Genomic DNA, 27,754 nt, shown 5'->3' on the forward strand with positions numbered 1-27,754 from the left:
AAGTACCCTATCCCCTATGGGGCTCCAAACAAAATTCCCTCTATGCTCTTTCTGCAGCCTTATCACTAGTGGCTTGGGCTGTTGGAAGTCTGGTCCCACCTCACTCTCCAATGCTGGTGCAGAGGCTCTCAGCTGCTGAGGTCCTGAGTTGTGGGTATCCATGTCCTCCATGTAGGTCCACTGCATCCCTCTAATTTACATAGGCTTTCCTCTGCTGTTTTCTCCCTAATTCTTCCCCGAGACTGCACTCTTTCCACTTTTTAAATACTATCTTCTCCTAGTTTAGAGCAGTAAGCTCTCTCCCTACTCCATCATCTTAATCCCCTCCCCATTAATATACCTATATAAGAGATTAGCATAAGTATGACAACCAGAAAAGCATATCAGTGTTCATTTTGGAGTGGAGTTCTCTTTTATGCCAAAGATTAGCAGAATCTGAAAACATGAACAAATCTGAAGCTAACAAATCTTTTTAAAAATTCCTGTTTTTGTATCACATTTATAATTCTTAATATTTTGCTCATTCATTTATGCAGAAGCTATGCTTGAATTATGGTGCAAATATTGGTTAGAAGGATCTCAGTTATATTTAGAATTATAACTTACCAAGGTGAGTTATAAGGTGGTCAATCTATTACATAAAAACTGTAAATTGCATATATATATATATATATAAACATAATGGAACACAAATCTGAAATCTTTAAATACTATTATGCATTTTCACCCAGTCTTTTACTGTAAAAAATATACTGAATGATAAAGTAATATAACTCTATTCAGATTTTCAAAAGGCCCTTATACGTTTCAATCTTGTGTCCTTTAATAGTATACAGGACAGTGAGCTATGCTCTAGCTCAGATAAATATTTTTGTATTTGCTTCGTAAAGGCAACTTACATCAAAATTATTCTAGAATGTCTAATTTTTTGCCAGAAGTGAAATGATCTGACACATTACACACTTTCGATTTGGTCATAGCTGTGAATGTAAGACAATTACAATGCAAACAGAAATCCTTTGATAATGTTAGAAATAATAATAAGCAATCAAATGGACAAAGAAAGTCCTAAAGTACACACTAAAAAATAAGGAGAAACACGGAAAAAGCTGTCAGTTAAAAAAGAAAAAAGAATGGTGGAATGATCAACAAAAATTAGAAGGACTATGATAGATATGTGGTAGATAGCAAGTTTTTACAAATAGTGGCTTCTGTTACAAATTAAAATGTACTTTTAAATTTTTTGGAAAACACATATCTGTATATTCATGTCTATCTCCATATATGTAAAAGAAGTATAGTGAACTAACGACATTTTCCTTGACTGTGAAAAATTATGTAATTTCACTTACAAGAGCTTTGAGTCTTTACCATGTACAAGAAATTATGTACTTACTCTTTGAACCTATCATACTAATACCAAAATATTATGAAATTACCCACCATTTTTTTCATCATTGTCTGTGACTTTGGTCCTTGATATACAAGTTGTATATTTATTTCGCAGCATAATAAAGTCACTCAGAGGGTCCAAATAGTTATCCTGTTTTTTGCAATTCTTGAAAGATGTTTTTTTAATTCTTGAAGTGGAAGGTGATTCAATAGAAGGTTCTGTGTACTCAAACTCAAAATGATCTTTATTTTCATTCTTTTGGGTTATTCCATCTACTAGTTCTTGATCATTCTGTGATTTTTCTTCTTCTGCTGCTGGTTTAGTAGAGATATCATCATCAGAAAAACACATATCTGTTACTTCTTCTGCCAGAGGTAGACTCATTCGTGGAAGTGATAAATGATCATTTGTAGATTTCTCATTAATAAGTATAATAGGTGAAGGACAACTTTTATCCTCTAAATGTGCTGAAAACAGAAAATGAAAAATATCTAAATTATTTCCATGCTTAAACAAGCATTTGATTAGGATTACTTTTAGTTGTGACTGTTTTATTAATAGAATTTTATCCTTAAGAGTACTTTGTTTCCTGGTTTTAAAACAATTGTTAGTCTGAATAAGACAAATTGTTTAAAAGGATAAAAATTTAGTACTTAGTTTTCTTACTACAAGAGCTAAGTAACAAAGCAAAGAAACAGTTCCTGAAAAGCCTTATTGGTAGTCATAGCCTTAGAGGCAACAGTTACACTACAAGTCAAAAACTTACAAACCAAGAAAGCCAAAGACTAGAACGCTTACAACACATACAACTGACAAAGAACTGGATCCAAAATGTATAAAGCTCTCTTCAATGTTTAAAAATCAACACAATTTAAAAATTGGCAAGACAGACATTTGGCACAGTGGTTAAGATCCAGCTTGGGATGTCCATATCCCATACTAGAGTGGCTAGATTGGAGTCCTGGCACCCTTTCCCATTCCACTTTCCTGCTAATATACACCCTGAGAGGCAGCAAGTGATAGCTCAAGTCTTTGGGTCTCTGATGACCACATGGGAGAAAAAGATTGAGTTCCAGGGTCTCAGTTTCAGCCTTTCCCAGCCCTGGCTGTTTCTGGCATTTGGGGAGTGAGCCAGCAGGATTGTGATTGTATAGCTCTGTGATTATATTAAAAACTATTGAATAGTATACTTTAAATAGGTCAACTGTAAGTCATGTGAATTATAGATCAACAAAGCTGTATTTTTTTAAATATATAAAGTAGTAATGCATGCATAAATTATACTCCTTATCATTAGTCATTACAGAAAGCCAAATAAAATCTCAATGGAAAGCCACAACACACCATTTGAATGGCTAAAATTTAAGACTGCCAATACCATGTATTGTCAAAGATATAGTTTAATTGGAACCCTCACACATCACTAGTAGAATGTATAATGGTGAAATTACTTTGGAAAACAATCTATTAGTTTCTTATAAAATTAAACATATACCTACCATGAGACTCAATATTTCTAATTTTAGACATTCACTCATGAAATGATAGCATATGTCCGCAAAGAGACATGTACAAGAACATTCATAGCAGGTTTATTTACAATAATAAAAAACTGGGAAGGAAATTCAAATTCCTCATAAAAAAAGAAATGAACTAGTGATATATACATCATGAATGAATTTTAAAAAGCTAAGTGGAAGAAGCCAGATACATAAGAGTACATACATGAAATTCCAGAGTAGAGAAAACTAATATATAATGATAGAAAGTAGACCAGTGATTGCCAAGAGTCCAGGGTGAAGGCTGGAGGGGAAGAGCAGTGAGATGGAGGGAGAATGGCTCCAAAGGGGCACAGGGAAACTTTTTAAAATATCTTAATTGTGGTGGCTTTTTCACAGTCACATACACTTGCCACATGTATCAAACTGTACAGTTTACTGGGTGCTATTTATTACATGTAAATTACATTTCAAAAAGTTGATTTGCTAAAAACCTTAAATGCCTATAGGGCCAACTAAATTATATAAATGTATGAACACATACATGGCTAGTGTTCAAATAATAAAAATTTTATTATTTCCCTCCAAAATGTGATCTAAAATTTTTTTGATTTAGTTTTTGCTTTTATTGAGGCATTTCACTTTCATCTTAACTGAAACATTTTACTTTTCTCTTAACTGTACTGAGCCTATGACAAAAGTGTAAGAGCTATATCAAATGCCAACTAACACCTGCCATCAATTTATAAGTGCTGAGGACTCTGGAAAGTTAGGGAGTGCATGGCCTATCTAAATGGGTAAGATGCTAAGGGCCCCAGATAACCTTGCCATTTGAGATTCTGAGTTCAGATTTTGAACATTTAAAGATAAAATTAAAATACAGATCATATTTGTGAAATTTTCCAACTCTTAAATGTTGGTAAGTAATTACATGAGTTAATAATGAGTGGGATCAATAGAACTTGGGTGCTACCAATTTATAATCTCTGAGATGTTATCTAGAGATCATACAGTATGGTTAGCAAGGTGATAGGGATTATTTATTATTTCATTTCTGGTTATTTTCCTCTACTATTTTCCCTTTAAGTACCCTACCCTGCTAACTTAGCTATGGGTTCCAGAAATGGTTATTGCTTCTTAAACTTCAGAATTACACCATCACTATAATTCTATTGGCTATTAAAATGAATTAAATGTTTTATTTTAACCTCAAATGGGTAACCTAAGAGTTTTACATAGTTTTATAGACTCAATACATTATCTAGATATTTGAAGACTCCATAAAATCTTCCTGCTTTTTGTCTAGCAACCTGACCTAAAATCTCTTTCAAAATATATTCTGGGGGCCGGCGCCACGGCTCACTAGGCTAATCCTCTGCCTTGTGGCGCCGGCACATCGGGTTCTAGTCCCAGTCGGGGCGCCGGATTCTGTCCCAGTTGCCCCTCTTCCAGGCCAGCTCTCTGCTGCCCTGGGAGTGCAGTGGAGGATGGCCCAAGTGCTTGGGCCCTGCACCCCATGGGAGACCAGGAGAAGTACCTGGCTCCTGCCATCGGATCAGCACGGTGTGCCGGCTGCAGCGCGCCTGCTGCGGCAGCCATTGGAGGGTGAACCAACGGCAAAAAAGAAAGACCTTTCTCTCTGTCTCTCTCTCACTGTCCACTCTGCTTGTCTATATATATATATATATATATATATATTCTGGGGTGGACTTGTTGTACATTTGCTTGATATAATCTGTGTATCTGTTTTCCTTCCTACCACCTACCATACCCAAGCACTTTAAAAAAAAATTAAGGCAGATTAAGAGAGAGAGAGAGAATCTAGCCACTGGCTTACTCCCCAAATACCAGGGCTGGGAGAGGCCAAAACCAGCAGCTGAGAACTCAACCTAGGTCTCCCACAACCCGACAGGGGCACAAGCATTTGAACCAATTCCTCCAGGGTTATTAGCAGGAAGCTAGATAAAAAGAGCAGCCCAGACTTGAACCAGCACTCCGATCTGGAATGCAAGAGTCCAAACAGCAGCTTAATACACTGTGCTACAACTCTTGTCCTCTGTCTTTTGTCTTAGAAATCACTCCAACATATATAGTATCCCAACATACATAATAATTACTAAAATTCACTTTTACATATATTATTACTCTATAACAAATCAATTGAAAAAATTTTTTAAAAAAGATTTATTTATGTATTTGAAAGTCAGAGTTACACAGAGAGAAGGAGAGGCAGAGAGAGAGAGAGAGAGAGAGAGAGAGGTCTTCCATCTGCTTGTTCACTCCCCAATTGGCTGCAACAGCCAGAGCTGCACCATTCCGAAGCTAGGAGCCAGGAGCTTCTTCTAGGTCTCCCACACAGGTGCAGGGGCCCAAGGCCTTGGGTCATCTTCCACTGCTTTCTGAGGCCATAGCAGAGAGCTGGATGGGAAGTGGAGCAGCTGGGACTTAAATCGGCGCCCATATGGGATACTGGCACTGCAGGCGGCACTTTACCTGCTATGCCACAGTGCTGGCCCCCCAAAATTCTTTAAGACATAAATTTACTAGTTATTACACATAGTGATTTTAAAACAATATATGCATACTTCAAAGAGGTAGAATTTATGCTATGTATGTTCTGTTTACTAAAATGGCATAGATATCAACCAAAAATAACTCAAATGATACATCAAAAGACATTTTTGCCTTCTTAAATTATACAAGTAGGAAATGCCATATTAATAAACTTTTTAGTAACAAAGGAAGATTTTATATTGTTGAAGAGAGAGTACTAGTTATTATCAAGTGGCTATGTCCCACTGCTGATGTGTCAAAAAATATTACTGCAAAATGCTAGGTTGTGCCTAGGCTGATGTATATACAAAGTACAACTGTGCTCACAACTATTCAATTATAAAAAGAAACAGGTTTTTTTTTTTTTTTTTTTTTGACAGGCAGAGTGGACAGTGAGAGAGAGACAGAGAGAAAGGTCTTCCTTTGCCGTTGGTTCACCCTCCAATGGCCGCCGCGGCCGGCACGCTGTGGCCGGCACACCGCGCTGATCCGATGGCAGGAGCCAGGAGCCAGGTGCTTTTCCTGGTCTCCCATGGGGTGCAGGGCCCAAGCACCTGGGCCATCCTCCACTGCACTCCCTGGCCACAGCAGAGAGCTGGCCTGGAAGAGGGGCAACCGGGACAGAATCGGCGCCCCGACCGGGACTAGAACCCGGTGTGCCGGCACCGCAAGGTGGAGGATTAACCTAATGAGCCACAGCGCCGGCACAGTTATTTTAATTGAAAGTAGCTAGAAGTTTAAAAACTGAAATTATATATATATATTTTTTAAATTTATTTGACAGAGTTAGACAGTAAGAGAGAGAGGGACAGAGAGAAAGGTCTTCCTTTTTCTGTTGGTTCACCCCCGAAATGGCCACCAAGGCTGGAGCTACGCCGATCCGAAGCCAGGAGCCAGGTGCCTCCTCCTGGTCTGCCATGTGGGTGCAGGTGCTCAAGCACTTGGGCCATCCTCCACTGCCCTCCTGGATCACAGCAGAGAGCTGGACTGGAAGAGGAGCAACCGGCACTAGAACCCGGCGCCCATATGGGATGCCAGCGCCGCAGGTGGAGGATTAACCAAGTGAGCCACGGCACCGGCCCCGAGATTATAAAATTTTAAAACAGAATAGAACTTTTGGATTAATAGTCAATTTTTTTTCTTTTTCTTTTTTGAAGAAAATGGGGCCAAGAAAAACAAAAAGTCTTAATCCTAGGAGAGCCAGAACCAAAATGTTGAGACATGTTATATTTCCCCAGTCACCAACAGGAAATCCAGTATTTACCATTTTTTTTCTTTTTGAAATTGTTCACATAAGTCATATTTAATATTATGTACTTACATTCTAATTGAAGCATGTTTTCAGGCAAAAACATTGTCATTTTAGTATCATTTAGAGATAGACAATGATCCAAAGATGTGTTTGTGTTTTCCAAACTTCCTATCATCTTTGGACTTAGACTTGCTTTTTTCTGGCACTCCACCTTTACAGGATCAATCACAAGACTTTCTTCCTCAATAGACACCATACTTGGAAGATCTGTAACTGAATATTGACCGATGCACTCTTGAATACCTGGTGCTTAAAACAAGTAACCAAAAAAAAAAAAAAAAAAAAGTCAGAAATAGCCTACAAAGCAAAAGAAATAAAAAAATGCAATAAATAGAACCACATTGAAATTTCATTATGGTTTATATTTTCACGCGTTAGGAAAAGGTAAAACTTGAAGTTATATCTGGCATTGCTTTCAAAATGCTAATATTTCTAAAAAGCTCAAGCTATTATGATCACAGAAGTCATGTAAATAATTTTTTTCAATTTTTGTAACTACCAAGAAGTTAAAGTTCTTGTATATTTAGTAGGAGAAAGGAACCATTATTTTATTTGACCATTTTTGGTTACTAAATTTAACATTTTGATTATAAAATTTATTTTGTCAGAAATTCTAATTCATTATAAAGAGTCTAAATAAGAAGATGTATTTGTTTAGTTTTTTTTTTAAAGATTTTATTTATTTTATTTGAGAGTTAGAGCTACAGACAGTGAGAAGGAGAGTCAGAGAGAAAGGTCTTCCTTCCATTGGTTCACTCCCCAAATGGTCGCAACGGCCAGACCTGTGCTGATCTGAAGCCAGGAGCCAGGCACTTCTTCCTGGTCTCCTACGTGGGTGCAGGGGCCCAAGGACTGGGGCCATCTGCTGCTGCTTTCCCGGGCAACAGCAGAGAACTGTACTGGAAGAGGGGCAGCCGGGGACTAGAACTGGCACCCATATGGGATGCTGGCGCCACAGGAGGAGGATTAACCTACTGCACCACAGCGCAGGCTCCTGTTTAGATTTTATGATGAATACAATCTTGCATACTGTGGCACAGAGTTTGCTGTGCCATTACTTTTTAGCCTCAATAGAGAGAAATCTTAATATTCAGAGGAGCTGAAACTTGAGGTCTCCACGGTTTAGCAGAAACCCGTGGTGTAAAAGCCAGCTATAGTGTTTACTTCCCAGGGTTCTTGTTTTCATTTTGTTTTTGGCCTCCAAATGCAGTCTAGTGATTATTCCAAATTTTTTAAAAAGAATATTTTATTCACTGTTCCATTGCCATAATGGAGTAGTTTAGACACAAAAGAGTTTAACTTACACAGATACATTTTAAATATACACAAGAAATTTAAATTCAACTCAAAATTATTTTGTTAAACTGTAAATACACCTTGTTTTAAATATCTTCTTTTGGAAACCATAGAAAACCAAAGATTTTAACCTTAATTTTACCATTAGCTATGTGGAAATTTAAAATTTGCAACCAAACTTACAAACTTGCAAATACAAACTATACATATGGGACTGCTTTATGTAATACCTTTATTATTTTTTCTTTTTTCCCTTCTACATATAAGAATTAACCAGAAAATCAGAAAATATAAATGCAAATAATTCAGCAAGATTAAGATCTTGTCATATACTCCTGCATTTAGCATAATGGACTTTCAGGCAAATCTCCAGATGGTTTAACTTTGAGCTAAGTAATATTCTATGTTAAGAAATGGTCAAAGAAAACTAATATCCCAATTTCTCCTGATTGTACCTTTTCACCTGTACTTTCTATTTACCATTCAAAAGCAATTACTCTTTACCTGTAAGCAACAGTGTGTCCGAAGAGCTTCTGCAGCTTTCTGATTGCTGCACCATAGCATATTTCTTAGCTGATTCCTCAGCAGTAAGTAAATTACTAAAAAAAGAAGAGTTAATGTTGAATACATTGATAATATTTAGGTTTTTTGCATGATAAAACTTCAAGAAAACAGGAGACCTCGAATAGCTAAAGCAATCTTGTACCACAAAAACAAAGCCGGAGGCATCACAATACCAGATTTCAGGACATACTACAGGGCAGTTGTTATCAAAACAGCATGGTACTGGTACAGAAACAGATGGATAGACCAATGGAACAGAATAGAAACACCAGAAATCAATCCAAACATCTACAGCCAACTTATATTTGATCAAGGATCCAAAACCAATCCCTGGAGTAAAGACAGTCTATTCAATAAATGGTGCTGGGAAAATTGGATTTCCACGTGCAGAAGCATGAAGCAAGACCCCTACCTTTCACCTTACACAAAAATTCACTCAACATGGATTAAAGACTTAAATCTACGACCTGACACCATCAAATTATTAGAGAGCATTGGAAAAACCCTGCAAGATATAGGTACAGGCAAAGACTTCTTGGAAAATACCCCAGAAGCACAGGCAGTCAAAGCCAAAATTAACATTTGGGATTGCATCAAATTGAGAAGTTTCTGTACTTCAAAAGAAGCAGTCAGGAAAGTGAAGAGGCAACCAACAGAATGGGGAAAAAAATTTGCAAACTATGCAACAGATAAAGGGTTGATAACCAGAATCTACAAAGAAATCAAGAAACTCCACAACATCAAAACAAACAACCCACTTAAGAGTGGGCCAAGGACCTCAATAGACATTTTTCAAAAGAGGAAATCCAAATGGCCAACAGACACATGAAAAAATGTTCAAGATCACTAGCAATCAGGGAAATGCAAATCAAAACCACAATGAGGTTTCACCTCACCCCAGTTAGAATGGCTCACATTCAGAAATCTACCAACAATAGATGCTGGAGAGGATGTGGGGAAAAAGGGACACTAACCCACTGTTGGTGGGAATGCAAACTGGTTAAGCCACTATGGAAGTCAGTCTGGAGACTCCTCAGAAACCTGAATATAACCCTACCATCCAACCCAGCCATCCCACTACTTGGAATTTACCCAAAGGAAATGAAATTGGCAAACAAAAAAGCTGTCTGCACATTAATGTTTATGGCAGCTCAATTCACAATAGCTAAGGCCTGGAACCAACCCAAATGCCCATCAACAGTAGACTGGATAAAGAAATTATGGGACATGTACTCTATAGAATACTATACAGTAGTCAAAAACAATGAAACCCGGTCATTTGCAACAAGATGGAGGAATCTGGAAAACATCATGCTGAGTGAATTAAGCCAGTCCCAAAGGGACAAATATCATATGTTCTCCCTGATCGGCGACAACTAACTGAGCACCGAAAGGGAAACTTGTCGAAGTGAAATGGACACTATGAGAAACAGTGACTTGATCAGCTCTTGTCCTGACTGTTGATGTACAATGTAATACTTTATCCATTTTAGTATTTTTTTTGTTCTAATACTATTGGTTGAATTCTGTAATTAACACACAATTATTCTTAGGCGTTTAAATTTTATCTGAAAAGTGATCCCTGTTAGGAATTTGGAAAACATTATGCTGAGTGAAATAAGCCAGTCCAAAGGGACAAATATCATATGTTCTCCCTGATCGGTGACAACTAACCAAGCACCAAAAAGGAAACCTGTTAAAGTGAAATGAACACTATGAGAAACGTGACTTGATCAGCCCTTGCCATGACTGTTGATGAACAACTTAATACGTTATCCCTCTTAGTATTTTTTTTGTTTGTTCTACTTAATACTTTTGGTTGAATACTGTAATCAATACATAGTTATTCTTAAGTGTTGAAACTTAACTGAAAAGTGATCGCTGTTAAATATAAGAGTGGGAATAAGAGAGGGAAGAGATGTGCAATTCAGGACATGCTCAAGCTGACTTGCCCCAAACAGTCGAGTTAGAAACATACCAGGGGATTCCAATTCAATCCCATCAAGGTGGCATGTACCAATGCCCTCTCACTAGTCCCAGTGATCAATTTCTGTTCACAATTGATCATAATGATAGGACTAAGAGCCAAAGGGATCACATAAACAAGACTAGTGTCTGCAAATACTAACTGATAGAATAAAAAAGGGAGAGAATGATCCAACATGGGAAGCGAGATACACAGCAGACTCAGAATGGCAGATGTCCTAAACAGCACTCTGACCTCAGAATCAGCCCTTAAGGCATTTGGATCCGGCTGAAAAGCCCATGAGAGTATTTCAGGCATGGAAAGCCAAGACACTCTGGCAAAAACAACAACAACAACAACAAAAACCTAAATGAAAGATCTCCGCGAGTGAGATCCCAGTGGAAAGAACAGGTCATCAAAGAAGGAGGTACCTTTCTCTGAAGGGAGGAAAGAACTTCCACTCTGACTACGACCTTGTCTAAATATGATCAGAGTTGGTGAACTCAAAAGGCTTCCGTAGCCTTGGCAGCTCATGACTAGAGCCTAGGGTGATTACTGATGCCATAAACAAGAGTGTCAATTTGTTAAGTCAACAACAGGAGTCACTATGTACTTACTCCTCATGTAGGATCTCTGTCCTTAATGTGCTGTACATTGTGATTTAATGTTATAACTAGTACTCAAACAGTATTTTTCACTTTGTGTTTCTATGTGGGTGCAAACTGTTGAAACCTTTACTTAATATATGCTAAACTGATCTTCTGTATATAAAGAGAATTGAAAATGAATCTTGATGTGAATGGAAGGGGAGAGGGAGTGGGAAAGGGGAGGGTTGCGGGTGGGAGGGAAGTTATTGGGGGGAAGCCATTGTAACCCATAAGCTGTACTTTGGAAATTTATATTCATTAAATAAAAGTTAAAAAAAAAAACACAAATAAAACCTATATGAATAAAAAAAGTATTTTGCTAAGAATTTTTCACACTCAAAAGCAAGTGAAAAAGTAACTATTTTATAAACATAAGAACTGAAAAACAGTTCCATAGACCAAATTTCACTTAATTTCTCCTTTCCTGGGAAGAATCCCTTAATTGCTCTTTCTTTCAATGGAGCCTAGAGCTAGAGGGTTCTGACTTGTGAGGATTTCAGCATTTCCTTCCATGACCTATACCAGCACCAATCCTATATAGCACTTCAAATAAAATTACAATCTATCTAGAATTACTGTGCTTACCATGGAATACCAGCTTCAACAACATTTTCTTTTTACAAAACTGCCATCCCCAATCTATTCTATATAGAAATTCTGGGGACAAAAAACTATGAAAAAGTTCTGTCTGTTCTACTTTCTTCAGAGGTAGCAGATTCCTAAAGTTTAGTTCAGGTCCCTCAATCTTGGTGGATGTGTGAGCGATGTGCATCTGTGCATGCCTGTGTCTGGGGGAGGAAATATGCATGGTAATCCGCGTAAATCACAGCTCATCCAGCCATGAAGCTATTAGCCTTGGTAGGGAGGGAAAAGGCCATTTATTCACAAGCCCTTTAATATGCGCCCCAAACGTCCCATTCTCTCTGACTGAGAGTTGATTGTATTTTGTCACTCTGCTCATATGGAACATTTACAAGCATACTAATTATAAGTACTACTAGTTAAACTGACAATCTGGGGAGTGGAAAGTTAGGTTTTTCCATTCAATTTACTCACATAATGCAAAAATCTGGTCATGTCATAGAAAATCTGACACTGAGAATCTAGACAATTCTTGAATCTTATGAAGGACTCTGACAACTAGACATCCTAGATTATAGTCAATTTTTTTTAAGTTAAAGGAAAGGAAAATATTTAGGCAAACAACATCCAATGCAGACAAATAGTTTAACTTTTAATGAAACCTCCTGAAGACATGTCTGAATTTGATATATTCTTTGATCCCAAATATTTGTTCACAAATCTGTAGTCAGTTAGTATGGAAATAAAGTCTTAGAATACATAGACTTTTCATTATAGCCCCATACAACCTAGCATAGAGTCTCACATGTGATAGGAACTAAAAATATTTATTAACAAAGTATTATTTCCAGCCAAAATGTTGTGTTCTGAAATAAAAGTAATTGGGGCCATAAAAATAACTTACAGGTACAATAACATTATTTATGATTTTCTCTTCTGTTTTAAATTTCTTAAAAAATTTTATTTCATTTTATGTGAAGGGCAGAGAGACAGAAAGAGAAATCCTTCATCAACTGGTTTACTTCCCAAATGCATGCAACAGCCAGGGCTGCGTCAGGCCAAAGCCAAGAGTCCAGAATTCAATCTGAGCTTCCCACATGGATTCCAGGGACCCAAATACCTGACCCATCATTTGCTGCCTCCCAGGGTGTGCAGTGGTAGGTAGGAAGCTAGAACAGAAGTAGAGAAGCCAAGACTTGACCCAAGCATTTGGATATGGGATGCAGTCATGATGCAGTCATCCCTATCAACAATTTAAGAGTTGCACCACATGTCCGCCCCTGTTTTGTTTAAAAATTCTAATTCTTTCTCTCCTTGTTTTTAGATTTATATTTGAAGTGTAAATCCATTTATAAAACAAGGGCTTTTAAGTTTTTATAGTCACGAACCAAACGGAAGTGATTTAACTCTTTCTGGTAAAGATAGTAATAATGAGACAATTTATTTCAGTTGTTTCAAATGACTCCTGAATCAGTAGACACTTTTAAAGCCTTTTTTGTCTTAACTTTGCCAAATCATAATTCATAAAAATTGTATCATAAATTCTCATTAATTTGTTGAATCATAACAATAAATTATTAAGTTACATGTGCGATTAAACAGTTCATTATACTTTAAATAAACACTTCAGGATTACACTAATTTCTGCTAGTTTCTATTTTGAATTACCAATCTACCTTAAAAGATGGATTGAGGTTTTTGGAGTGAATAAATAGTAAAAGAACACTAATAAGGGGCAAGTGTTGTGGCATTCAAGGGTTAAGCTGCTGCCTGCAATACTGGCATCTCATTTGGGCACCAGTTCTGGTGCTCCACTTCCCATCCAGTTCCCTGTTAATGCACCTGAGAAAGCAGAAGATGGGACCCTAAGTGCCTGGGACCCTGCACCTATGTTGCAGACCTGGATGAAGCTCCTGGCTTCTGTCTTTGGCCTGGCTCATCCCTGGCCATTGTAGCCATTTGGGGAATGAACCAATAGACAACATCTCTCTCTCTCTTTCTTCTTCTCTGTAACTTTGCCTCTAAAATAAATAAAATAAATCTTAAAAAAAAAAAAAAAAAAAAAAACACCTTGAGGCGCCGGCACACCGGGTTCTAGTCCCAGTCGGGGCGCCGGATTCTGTCCTGGTTGCCCCTCTTCCAGGCCAGCTCTCTGCTGTGGCCAGGGAGTGCAGTGGAGGATGGCCCAAGTCCTTGGGCCCTGCACCCGCATGGGAGACCAGGATAAGCACCTGACTCCTGCCTTCGGATCAGCGCGGTGCGCCGGCCGCAGTGCGCCGGCCGCGGCGGCCATTGGAGGGTGAACCAACGGCAAAGGAAGACCTTTCTCTCTGTCTCTCTCTCTCACTGTCCACTCTGCCTGTCAAAAAATTAAAAAAAAAAATCTCAAAAATTTCAAATAAATAAATCTCAAAAAACCTTGTACCCTTAGCAAAGGTACTAAAATTATTTAAACAATTTAAGTCATTTCCATACTTGTCCTATGCTATTTTTAAGCTCTTATATCTAATATGAACAGTTCTTGTTCATAATAGTTATGTATAGCACAAATATGCCCCACAAAGGCAAATAATTCATAGCTAGAAGACAAGATGTATTTGGCAGCCCTTGGTACCAACTCCCTCATCTTAGGCTTTAACATCTTCACAAGACCAGGAATAGAAGCCTAACCAACAAGTAATGAGTTCCAAAATCTTGACCCCCATTGGTTCCTGTGACCCAAAAGCACTCTCTTCTGGTAGATCTATTCATCATAACTAAGAACTCAAAACCCAGCACACAGCTCTCACAGTCTCCAGTACTGAAATAACTCATTGGAAACTTGCAGACTTTCCAGTAATTTTTCTGAAAATGTGTTATTTTAGAACACATTAAGTTACAGGTTTTCAGTGGGAAAAAAAGAGACTGTACTATATATTTCTAGTTTTGTATCTAATTGGCATAAAAAGGAAGAGGTAGGATGGCTTTTGTGGAGCAGTGAGTGAAACTAGCACTTGGGACACCCACATCCTATATTGGAGTGCCAGTTTGAGTTCCAGCAACTTCTGATCCATCTCCCTGCTAACGTACCTGGGAAGGTAATGGATGATAGTCCAAATTCTTGGGTTCCTGCCACCCATGTAGGAAACCAGATGGAGTTCCTGGCTCCTGGCTTCAGCTTAGCCCAGTGCCAGCTGTAGTGGGAAATGGGGGAGTCAACCACCAGATGGAAGACTTCTCTCTCTTTCTCTCTCTCCCCTTCTACCCTCTGCCCCTCTTTCAAATATATTAATTGTATTTCAGGCATGGAAAGCCAAGACACTCTGGAAAAAAAAAACCTAAATGAAAGATCTCCGCGAGTGAGATCCCAGTGGAAAGAACAGGTCATCAAAGAAGGAGGTACCTTTCTCTGAAGGGAGGAGATAACTTCCACCTTGACCATGGTCTTGTCTAAATATGATCAGAGTCAGTGAACTCAGGGGGCTTCCATAGCCTTGGCAGCTCATGACAAGTGCCTAGGGTGATTACTGATGCCATAAACAAGAGTGTCAATTTGTTAAGTCAACAACAGGAGTCACTGTGCACTTACTCCTCATGTAGGATCTTTGTCCTTAGTGTGCTGTACATTGAGATTTAATGCTATAACTAGTACTCAAACAGTATTTTTCACTTTATGTTTCTGTGTGGGAGCAAACTGTTGAAACCTTTACTTAATATATGCTAAACTGATCTTCTGTATATAAAGAGAATCGAAAATGAATCTTGATGTGAATGGAAGGGGAGAGGGAGTGGGAAAGGGGAGGGTTGCGGGTGGGAGGGACGTTATGGGGTGGAGGCCATTGTGATCCACAAGCTGTACTTTGGAAATTTATATTCATTAAATAAAAGTTAAAAAAAAACTTGTAAAGAAGCCAAAAAAAAAAAAAAAAGAGGAATAGGGTGACATTATTACAGGATAGCAGACTAATCTACCTTAGAAACATTGTTAAACTTATGCCACTTGAGAGAAAACAGCTACCAAATCTCTCTCAGATTGTTTACAAAAGGCAAGGATGCTGGGCTATTAAGCTAAGAAAATTTGGCTTAAATTAGAATACAATTACTTAGCCCTACAATATCAATGCTAATTTACAGACCATTTTCTGCAGTAACAATGGGGTATTGAACCAACTTAAGATCAAGCCTTAGTTTTATACATCTGGTTCCTCCAATACTTGCTCATATTGACAGAGGTGAACAAAGTCAGTGACGTCCTCTGTTGAAGATGGATATGACCCTTAGCACTCCTAAGGGGAGCAAAGTGATAGCCAAATCTATTGATCAACCACTGTCCATGCTGTTCTGTGATCTTTGGCTATTCCTAGCCAGATATCTATGGCATATCTGTTTTTTTAAAAAAGATTTATTTATTTATTTGAAAGAGTTACAACGAGAGAGAGAGAGAGAGATTGGCTGCAACGGCCGGAGCTGTGCCGATCCGAAGCCAGGAGCCAGGAGCTTCTTTCAGGTCTCCCTCGTGGGTGCAGGGGCCCAAGCACTTGGGCCATCTTCTACTGCTTTCCCAGGCCACAGCAGAGAGCTGGATCAGAAGTGGAGCAGCCGGGTCTTGAACCGGCACCCATAAGGGATGCCAGCGCTTCAGGCCAGGGCATTAACCCACTGCGCCACTGCGCCAGCCCCTGTGGCATATCTTTTAGAAAGCTCATAACAACCCTCTGAGGTAGATACCACTATGATCCCAGTATTACAGATAAAGAAACTGAAGCACAGAGCAAATAAATTCTCAGAGTTAGTAATTGATAGAGCCAGGCAATCTGGATCTAGTCCATAGCTCTCAAATCTCTTATTATGATCTGAATTATCCTCGCAACCCACCTCCAAATTCATTTGCTGAAGCCCTAACCCTCAATACTTCAGAATCTGTATTTGGAGACAGAGTCTTTAAAATGATAATTAAGTTAAATACGGTCATTAAATTACACCCTAATCCAACATGATGGTGTCCTTATAAGAGGAGGAGAAGGCCGGCGCCACGGCTCACTAGGCTAATCCTCCGCCTTGCGGCGCTGGCACACCAGGTTCTAGTCCCGGTTGGGGCGCCAGATTCTGTCCTGGTTGCCCCTCTTCCAGGCCAGCTCTCTGCTGTGGCCAGGGAGTGCAGTGGAGGATGGCCCAGGTGCTTGGGCCCTGCACCCCATGGGAGACCAGGAAAAGCACCTGGCTCCTGGCTCCTGCCATCGGATCAGCACGGTGCGCCGGCCGCAGCGCGCTGGCCGCGGCGGCCATTGGAGGCTGAACCAACGGCAAAGGAAGACCTTTCTCTCTGTCTCTCTCTCTCACTGTCCACTGTGCCTGTCAAAAAATAAAAAAAAAAATAAAAAAAAGAGGAGGAGATTAGGAGGCAGACAAGGATGGAGGAAAAACCATATGAAGATGAAGGGAGAAAACAGTCATCTGTAAGCCAAAGAATCAGGCCTGTAGACAGAACCAACCCTGCAGTTGACACTTATTCTTTTTTTTTCTTTCTTTTTTTTAAATTAAAAAAAATTTTTTTTTAGACATTGAGAGAGAGAGACAGAGAGAGTTATAGACAGTGAGAGAGAGACAGAGAGAAAGGTCTTCCTTCCGGTGGTTCACCCCCAAAAGCTGACACTTATTCTTGATTTCTAGCTCCAGAATGTGAGGAAATAAATTTCTGTTGTTCATGCCACCTCATCTTGGATATTTGTATGGCAGCCCTAGAAGACTTACACATGATTTATCCAGTGCATGCCAATAGAGGCAGTGTAAGTATCCAGGGCAATATGCTAAGCATATTATTCCAATGGCAGAATCTTAACATTTTCAAGTTATTTGATTTTTTTTTTTATAAATTTATTTATTTGAAAGCCAGAGAAAGAGAGAGATAGAGGGAGAGATGGAGATAGAAATCTTCCATTTGCTGGTTCACTCCCCAAATGGCATCAATGGGGGGGCTGGGCCAGGCTGAAGCCAGGAGTCAGGAGCTTCATGCATGTCTGCAATGTGGGTGCAGGGGCCCAAGGACTTGGACCATCTTCTGCTGCTTTCCCAGGCACATTAGCAGGGATCTGGAAGGGAAGTAGAGCATCTGGGACATGAACTGTCCCCATATAGGATGCCCCTGTTGCAGGTGGTGGCTTAACCTGTTGTACCACAACAATGGCCCTGAAGTTATTTGTTTTTAGTAGCAATATTTCGCATTCAAAAATTTAAATACATAAAAGGTTGTGTTGTGAAAAAAATCTCCTACCCATATTACCAGGTTTCCTACTTCCCTTCTGGACACACCAATGTTATTTGGATAAAACCAAATATGTGCATACATATTCATATAGTCCTCTAGTTGTCTACTATAGACATTAAACTATCTGTTACATATTTTAATGAGATATCTTGGAAATTGCTTTTATATGGAAAGCTTTGATTAAAGACTGCTTGTTCTAATTGCAAATTTGGTTCTAGATATGATCTATACGTACCTTTTACAATCAGGAGACAACGGATATGTCTGAAGTCCTGCACATAATGAATTCACTGAAGAATGTTGACTTGTGCCATGTGGCTGACTTAGCAGCATTTCTAACTCTTCTGAAATACATGAAAATTGGAGTTACACAAACATTAATAAAATTAAGTACAATTTTAAAGCTTTTGTAAGTATTATGTTTGCTCATTCTCTTACAGCAAAAATATTTTGGAGGCCAGAGCCATGACATAGTAGGTAAAGCTATCACCTGCAGTGCTGGCATCTCATATGAGCACTAGTTCAAGTTCTGGCTGCTGCCACTTCCAATCCAGTTCCCTGCTGATGGCCTGGGAAAAGCAGCAGAAGGTGGCCCAATTACTTGGGACCCTGCCACCCACTTGGGAGACCCAGATCAAGCTCCCTGCTCCTGGTTCCTAGCCATTGCAGCCACTTGGGAATGAATCAGAAGACAGAAGGCTTTTTCTCTCTCTCTTTCAAATAAAATAAATATTAAAAAAATAAAAATAAATTTGGATTATGTGAGATACGAAATAACACTGTAAAATTTCCATCTAGATGGTGCCAGCACTAAGGAGGTTAAGCCTCCACCTGCAGCACCAGCCTACCATATAGGTGTCCATTTGAGTCCTGGCTGCTCCAATTCCAATCCAGCTCCCTGCTGATAGCCTGGGAAAGCAATGGGAGATGGCCCAACTGCTTTGGGTCCTACACCCACGTGGACTCCTAGAAAAAGCTCCTGGCTTCTAGTTTCAGATCAGCCATTGGGGAGTGAACCAGTGTATGGAAGACCTCTCTTTCTGTCTCTCTCTCTGTAAATCTGCTTCTCAAATAAATGAATCTTTTAAAAAATTCCATCTATACAAGGAATTACATACATATTATATGGCCTCTCAATTATAACAGTGGTGATTCTTTTGGAAAATATATTGAAAGTGAAATTTTATTGAGCTTAATATATGTAAGATAAATTCTAAGGGTCTTATATGCAATGATGCTTTTAATTCTGAAAGCTCAAGTTGTTAGTATGTAGGAGATAATCTTTTTTATTTCAATACTAAATATTAGTTATGTTAAGCAAATAGTGCTGTGAAGAGTAATTCTCTTCAATGAGTTTGAACCTAGATGGTCTAGCACAGTGTGACAAAATAGAGTGGTCTTGAAAAATTGATCCTCATTTATTGATGAGTAGTTGCTACAGTTTTTGTCACTCTCATAAATAAAACAATAAATTTCTAAAGACTAATGTGTGTGATTCTATTATAAATGTAAGTAAATAATAGTATCATTAGAATAGTTAACAAACAATAAAATTTGGCATTATACTGAAACAAAAGATAATTCTGAGATTCCAAATTTTGTAGGATAATAATTAACAATGACAGAGCAGAGAATGACTATATATATATATATATATTTTTTTTTTTTTTGACAGGCAGAGTGGACAGTGAGAGAGACAGAGAGAAAGGTCTTCCTTTGCCGTTGGTTCACCCTCCAATGGCTGCCGGGCGCCGGCGCACCGCGCTGATCCGAAGCCAGGAGCCAGGTGCTTTTCCTGGTCTCCTATGCGGGTGCAGGGCTCCAAGGACTTGGGCCATCCTCCACTGCACTCCTGGGCCATAGCAGAGAGCTGGCCTGGAAGAGGAGCAACCAGGACAGAATCCGGCGCCCCAACTGGGACTAGAACCCGGTGTGCCGGCGCCACAAGGCGGAAGATTAGCCTATTGAGCCACGGTGCCGGCCAGAGAATGACAATATTGCTTTGCAGGATTACAAAGTTAAACTTTCAGGGCTGGCATTGTGGCATAGCTGGTTAAGCAGCTGCCTGCAAAGCCGGTATCCCATATGGGCACCAGTTTAATCCCAGCTGCTCCACTTCTGATCCAGCTCCCTACTAACGTGCCTGGGAAAGGAGTGAAGGATGGCCCAAGTGCTTGGGCCCCTGCACCCACATGGGTGACCTGGATGAAGTTCCTGGATCCTGGCTTCAACATGGCCCAGCCTCAGCTGTTGTGGCTAATTGGGGAGTGAACCAGTGCCTGAAAGATCTCAATCTCTCTCTCTCTCTCCCTCTCCCTTTCCCTCTCCTTCTCTCTCCTTCTCTCTCACTCTGCCATTAAAACAAACAAACAAACAAACAAACAAAAAAAAAAACCATAAAAAAATTAAACTTCAACAAAGGTCAGTAAAACTGCTGTTATGGATTAAACAAGACTTGGCTCCCCAAACTCATGCAGATGTTTAAATCCAAAAGTCTTACTAACAGGTAATACACTAGTGCTAATTGTTGATAGATCAGGGTACAACTTGATCTAATAAGCAGGCCAGTAGGTGGGACCAGTGGGAGGTCTTTAGGCCCTGGGAAGGTGGTTCTTGGGAGAGGGTTGATTATTTAAACCGAATTCAGTCTACCTTCTCTCTCTGCTTCCTGGCTCACCATGTGAACCTTCCTCCATGCATATTGCAGCATTGCCAGCCTCCACTGAATGTCATATTAACAGGGTCACTTGTTTTATTTTTTTAATTTTATTTTTTATTTGAAAGAGAGGCAGAGGCAGAGAGAGAGAGAGAGGTCCTCCATCTGCTGGTTCACTCCCCAGTTGGCCGCAATGGCCGGTTCTTCAAAGCCAAGAGCCAGGAGTTTCTTCCGGGTCTCCCATGTAGGTACAGGGGCCCAAGTACTTGGGCCATCTTCCACTGCTTTCCCATGCCATAGCAGAGAGCTGGATTGGAAGTGGAGCAGCCAAGACTCAAGCCAGAGCCCATATGGGATGCTGGCACTGCAGGCAGCAGCTTTATCGGCTACACCATAGCACCAGTTCCAGGGCCACTTGGTTTTGAAATGTGAACTTCCAAACTTTTTTCTTCCCAAAAAGCTCTTCTCAGGTATTTTAAAGAAGTGAGAAATCTGACTAATACAATTGATAAAATTAAAATAAAATAGAAAATTATATTTATTGAGCTATAATATTTTGATTTATATTTTCAACATTAATATGGCTTCCTGCATTTCTTTTCCCCAACCTTTATAATTCTTCTATGTATTATTCAGTTTTGGTATTGGTAAGAGTCTGAGTTAATGACAGTAACAAAGATAAATGGATGGATAAAATTTTAAAAACTAGGATTACAATAATCTAATTTTAAAGATGAAAATTGACTTATAATAGAATGTGTTGTACTCGTACATTATATCTAGGTAACCCTTGGTAAACTCAATGATTTATTCAAAATTTCTACCTGGTTCATGGCACTCTGGCTCACACAGGCTTTGAGATGTTAAAATCTCTGTGAAGCTCCATTTTCTATCCTCAATTTCAATTCCATGCTTGGAAGTAAGATCTGAAAATAAAAGGAAGAAATTCTATTATCAGCAAAAGTACCATTAAAGTAGTCTTTTTATAACCTTGCTCCATTGTTTTTTCCTTTTAAAGTGTCTTCATTGCTTTATTTTAGGTCAATGTTCTTTTTGGAGAGAAGGGGAGATTCAGATTTATGAAGAAAATGTTAAGCTGACTTAACAGATGAATAACTGTTCCTCATATACACACCTCTATTATCCCTCAACTGTCAATCAAAATTACCAAAGGAAATTAAAATAGGAAAATGTACATGATCATTGGAGCTAAGGTGGCTAATCTATAAGTCACAAACTTAAAAGAATGAGAACACTTTGAAGGATTTAATCTTCATCAATATATGATGACTTTCTATCTTCCATTTAGTTGGAATTCTACTTGTCTATATGAATACTGCCACTTTGATTTCAATTCCCCTATTAACATGAGAAACTTAGCATTTTCTCCCAGTAAGACTTTCTCCCTTCCTCGAAGATCTCAGTTTTAGCAGATTCATCTATGTTTCAAAGAAGATGATCATAATTAATTTCTTTCAAAACTATATTTCCTGGGGCCAGCACTATGGTACAGTGGGTTAAAGCCATGGCCTATGGTGCCAGCATCCCATATGGATGCTGGTTTGAGTCTCAGCTTCTCTATTTCCAATCCAGCTCCCTTGCTAATGCATCTGGGAAAGCAGCAGAGGATGGTTCAAGTCCATAGGCTCCTGTACCCACATGGGAGATCCAGAAGAAACCCCCTTCCCTGGCTCCTGGCATGGCCTGGTCCAGCCCTGGCTGTTGTGGCCATTTGGGGAGTGAACAAGGAAACTAGAACATAGATTAAAAAAAATTGCAATATTATCTCAAAGAATGAGATAAAGTTTAACAAGCAGCTGGAAAGTGAAGAGGAGAAATCCAGAAAAGGGGAGAGTAACACAGGAGGAGTCCCAAATTCTACATAAAACTCTGTCTAATCTCTGATCTCTGGGGGTTGGGACACCACAGTTCATGTAATAGCTGCTCCTCTTCCAATCAGCTCCCTGTTAATGACCTGGGAAAGTAACAGAAGATGGCCCAAGTGCTTAGGACCCTGTACCCATGTGGGAGACCTGAAAGAAGCTCCTGGCTGCTGGCTTCACATCGGCCCAGCTCCAGCCATTGCAGCCATTTGGGGTGTGAACCAGTGGATGGAAGATTTTTCTCTCTGTCTCTCCCTCTCTCTGTAACTCTACCTCTCAAATAAGTAAATAAAATCTTTTTTTTTTTTTTTTTTTTTTTTTTTGGACAGGCAAAGTTAGACAGTGAGAGAGAGAGAGACAGAGAGAAAGGTCTTCCTTCCATTGGTTCACTCCCCAAATGGCTGCTATGGCCGGCAAGCTGCACCGATCTGAAGCCAGGAGCCAGGTGCTTCCTCCTGGTCTTCATGGGGTGCAGGGCCCAAGGACTTGGGCCATCCTCCATTGCACTCCCGGGCCACAGCAGAGAGCTGGACTGGAAGAGGGGCAACCGGGACAGAATCTGGCACCCCAACCAGGACTAGAACCCGGGGTGCCAGCGCCGCAGGCGGAGGATTAGCCTAGTGAGCCACGGCACCGGCCGAGTAAATAAAATCTTTAAAATTTTTTTTTTTTAAATCTGTGATTTCTGAACTACACTTGTTTGGGGCAGACTCCAAGCACACAAGCCATGGCTAAAAGTTCTAAATACAGAGTTCAGCTCCTTCCCACCAAAAGGGAGACAAAGTTTATAGTTTGAACTCAACCAAGTTAACAGACTACTAAAACAAAACAAAGAAAGCCAAAACAAAACAAAATCCCAGTTACCTTCAGAAGTACAAAGCAGAATAGTTTCTGTAAATAATCAGGTGTAATGTCAGAATATAATCCATATATGTTTAGTGTAACAAAAACAGGGAAATGTGACTTATACACAACAACAAAAATATGTCAATTGTCAGTAACCACAGATGATTCAGTTTTTGAAATTAGCATATGAAGGTTTCAAAGCCAGGAGCAGGAGCCAGTGTTGTGGCATAGCAGGTAAAGCAGCCTGTAACACCAGCATCTCATATGGATGCCTGCTCAAGGCCCAGTTGCTCCACTGCTAATGGCCTGGGGAAAGCAGTGGAAGATGGCCCAAGTGTTTGGGCCCCTGCACCCATGCAGGAGACCTGAAGAAGCTCCTGGCTCTTGGCTTTGGTTCGGCCCAGCTCTGGCCATTGAAGCCATTTGGGGAGCGAACAAGGAAGATCTCTCTCTTTGTCTTTCTGTCTATCTCACCCTCTCTCTCTCTCTCTGTAATTGTGTATTTCAAATAAATAAATCAGTCTTAACAAAAAAAAAACTATGTATCTGTCAACAGATGAATAAGTAAAGTAGTATCTGTGTGTGTGTGTCTATATATATGGTCTCTGATTTACCATGGTTCCAGTTATGATTTTTGACTTTATGATGGTGCAAAAGTGACATATATTCAGTAGAAACTTTATTTTTAATTTCGATCTTTTTCCAGCCTAGCGATATGTACACTATTCTCTTGTGAATTTGGGCAGCAGTAAGCCACAGCTCCCAGTCAGCCACATGATCTCCAGATCAAACAATCCATGGTTTACAGTATACTGTGTTGCTGACCAATGTTTTGTAGTTAGATATATAGAATATTTTCAACATACAATGGGTTCCTCAGGACATTTTCATAAACTGAGGAGCGTGTGTGTGTGTGTGTGTGTGTGTGAGAGAGAGAGAGAGAGAGAGAGAGAGAGACAATGAGCAAGTGAGAGAGAGAAAGAGAAACAGAATATTATTCAGCCATACAAAAGAAAATCCTGTCATTTGTGACAACATGGATGAACCTGATGGATATACTGCTAAGTGAGATAAGCCAGACACAGAAATTCAAACACTGTCTGGTCTCATTTATATAGAGAATATAAAACATCAGACTCATAGTAGTTGAGAGTAGAAAGGTTGCTGGAAAGTAGATTTTGATTAAATGGTACAAACTGAAAGTTATAAAGTGAGTAAGTTTTAGAGCACTACTTATAGCACAGTGACTACAGTTAATACTGTATTGTACAGCTAAAATTTGCTGAAAGAACACATATTAAGTATTCTCACCACATACACACAAGAGCTGATGAATATGTTAATTAGCTTGCTTGTGGTAATCATTTCACAACATACACATGTATCAAAACATCATGTTGTATTCCTTAAATATATAAGTTTTTGTCTAAAACTTCCTTTAGAAATCAAGCAGGGATGGGGCCAGTGCTGTGGCATAGCAGGTAAAACCGCCACCTGCAGTGTCGACATCCCATATGGATGTTGGTTCTAGTCCCAGCTGCTCCACTTCCAATCCAGCTCTCTGCTATGGCCAGGGAAAGCCGTACAAGATGGCCCAAGTCCTTGGGCACCTGCACCCGTATGGGAGACCTGGAAGAAGCTCTTGGCTCCTGGCTTCGGATCAGTGCAGCTCCAGCCATTGCGGCCAATTGGGGAGTGAACCAGTGGATGGACGACCTCTCTCTCTGCCTTTCCTCTCTCTGTGTAACTCTGACTTTCAAATAAATAAATAAATAATCTTTAAAAAAAATCAAGCAGAGGGCTGGAATTATGGCACAGCAGGTTAAGCCAATGCCTGCACTGCTGGCATCCAATATGGGCATCAGTTGAGTCCTGAGTGCCCCACTACCATTCCAGCTCCCTGCTAATTTGCCTAGGAAAGCAGTAAAAGATGGCCCAAGCACTTGGGTCTCTGCATCCAAGTGGGAGACCCAGATGAAACTCCTGACTCCTGTCTTTGGTCTGGCCCAGCACCAGTCATTGTGGCCATTTGGGGAGTGAACCAATGGATGGAAGATCTCTCTGTCTCTGTCTCTGTCTCTGTCTCTCTCTGTAACTCTGCCTTTCAAATAAATAAAATTAATCTTTAAAAAAAAAAACCCTCAAGGAGCTGGTGCTGTGGCGTAACAGGTAAAGCCGCCACCTGCTGTGCCAGCATCCCATATGGGCACCGGTTTGAGTTCCAGCTGCTCCACTTCCGATCCAGCTCTCTGTTGTGGCCTGGGAACGCAGTGGAAGATGATGCCAGTCCTTGGGCTCCTGCCCCATGTGGGAGACCCAGAAGAGGTTCCTGGCTCCTGGCTTCAGATCAGCCAAGCTGTAGCCACTGCGGGCATTTGGGGAGTGAACCAGAGGATGGAAAACCTTTCTCTCTCTCTCTTTCTCTGCCTCTACCTCTCTGTAACTTTGCCTTTCAAATAAATAAGTAAAATATTTTAAAAATATTTAAAAACAAACAAAAAACCCTCACATGGTCCAAAAGTAGATGGAAAAAAGGGAACTGGGAAATATAAAAACAAATGGGGATAAACTTGCAACAATAATAAAAGAAAAATAACATAATTTAGAATAGGCAAAGGATCTGAATAGGCATTTCTCTAAAGCAAATATAAAATGATCAATAAGTATGTGAAAAGTTGCTCTATATCATTAATCATTTGGGAAATGCAAATCAAAACCACAATGAGATATCACATCACATCCACTAGAATAGTTATCAAAAGGAGAGTCTGTGGATAATTGGAATCCTCACACATTGCTGATGGAAATGAAAAATAGTTCTTCCACTTTGGAAAACAGCCTGATAATCCTCAAAAGGTTAAAGAGGGTTACTCTCTGATTTAACAATTCTACTCACAGTTACACATCCAAGAGAAATGAAAACATACATGTACACAAAAATTTGCATGCAAATTTATTTATCTAATTTAATAAATTTAATAATAATAAATTTAAAAACAATAACAAATCTAATAATAATTTTCAATAAATAATAAATTCATAATTTAATAAATTATATGATTGATAAATTTCTAATTTAATGAATAATAAATTTATTAAATAATTTATTAAATTTTATAAAGCATTTATTAAATTGTTTAATTTAATAAAGTATTTAATACATAAATAATAATGTGTTAAATAATTTAATAAATTTATAATAAATTATATAATTTAATAAATTTGTGATTTAATAAACAATAAACATAATAAATAATAAATTTAATAATTCAATAAATTATATTTATTTAAAATAGCTAAAGGGTGGGTGGAAATAACCTAAATGTCTATCAATAGATGTATGGATAAACAAAATGGGATATATCCACAGAATAGACTATTGTTTGGCTATAAAAAGCACGATACATACTATGGCAATAAGTATAAAAACATGCCAAGTAAAAGAAGCCAGTCACAGGAAAACACATATTATATGATTCCATTTTTATTAAATGTTCAGAATAGGCAAAGGTACAGTTTTGTTTACCATTTGACCATGAGAAATAGGGAAGGATCTTGAGATATGCTTGTAGCAAGTAACTTTATGACCTCACTAAGAAATTTTATTGATATTATCACAAACTAAAGGTACTGGGATATTACTTACCCCCAGTCCTTTCAATATCCTGCATCATAACTTCCCTTGTTAGAAGGCCTCTATGGAAATGACTCTTGTTTTATGTATTATAAATTCAGTTGGCATCTGAGCCAACTGAATTCTGGGAGGGCAACAACATAATTACTCAGTGAAGTCTCCTTCTCTTCATGTTAGCATTTATAGAGTTGAAATTTGTGTCCTGATCCACTCAGCAGTTTTGAGCACCAATATATTTTTAAGTTGTGGTACTGATTTGATCTGGTTGCTCAAGCTGGCTTTTCATTTCCTTGCTTTAAGTTGTAGGCTGATCAGTAATTCATTTGATGTAGTCTTAATCTGTAAGAATTCCTCCAAGTCTGTGGTTTTTCAGTGGCAAATAGCCCTGTTTTGTGGTTATCACAGACCTTCCTTCCATTCCTCCCTGTTATTATGTATATTTGATCATTTTGAATGATATCTATGAGAGGGCAGTTAAATATTAGGGCTCAGATTATCAGTACAAATGTCAATAATGATAACTAAAGTTAACTGGGAACCATCTAAATTCTAGGTTATAACTCTCAATCATTTGATTCCATGAATCCTTATTCTGAGCTCCTTACTTTTTTTTTTTTTTTTTTTTTTTAGCGAGAGAGACAGTGAGAAAGGTCTTCCCTCCGTTGGTTCACCCCTCAAA

At 39.1% G+C, this 27,754-nt stretch overlaps 1 protein-coding gene across 1 annotated transcript in view; it reads right to left on the reverse strand.

Moving 5' to 3' along the window:
- The window catches only part of SHOC1 (shortage in chiasmata 1), a 101,286-nt gene that overhangs the window by 40,983 nt on the left and 32,549 nt on the right, over positions 1-27,754 (reverse strand). Inside the window, exons 9-13 of the mRNA XM_089301639.1 lie at positions 21,537-21,638; positions 18,292-18,400; positions 8,558-8,652; positions 6,767-7,006; positions 1,444-1,860 (exon numbers count right to left, since the gene is read on the reverse strand). Of these exons, the coding sequence (XP_089157765.1) occupies positions 1,444-1,860; positions 6,767-7,006; positions 8,558-8,652; positions 18,292-18,400; positions 21,537-21,638 (963 nt within the window). The remainder of the gene's footprint in view (positions 1-1,443; positions 1,861-6,766; positions 7,007-8,557; positions 8,653-18,291; positions 18,401-21,536; positions 21,639-27,754) is intronic.

Source organism: Oryctolagus cuniculus, chromosome 1, assembly GCF_051225735.1.
Source record: "Oryctolagus cuniculus isolate XC-2025 breed Fujian yellow rabbit chromosome 1, ASM5122573v1, whole genome shotgun sequence".
NCBI classification, from domain to species: domain Eukaryota; kingdom Metazoa; phylum Chordata; class Mammalia; order Lagomorpha; family Leporidae; genus Oryctolagus; species Oryctolagus cuniculus.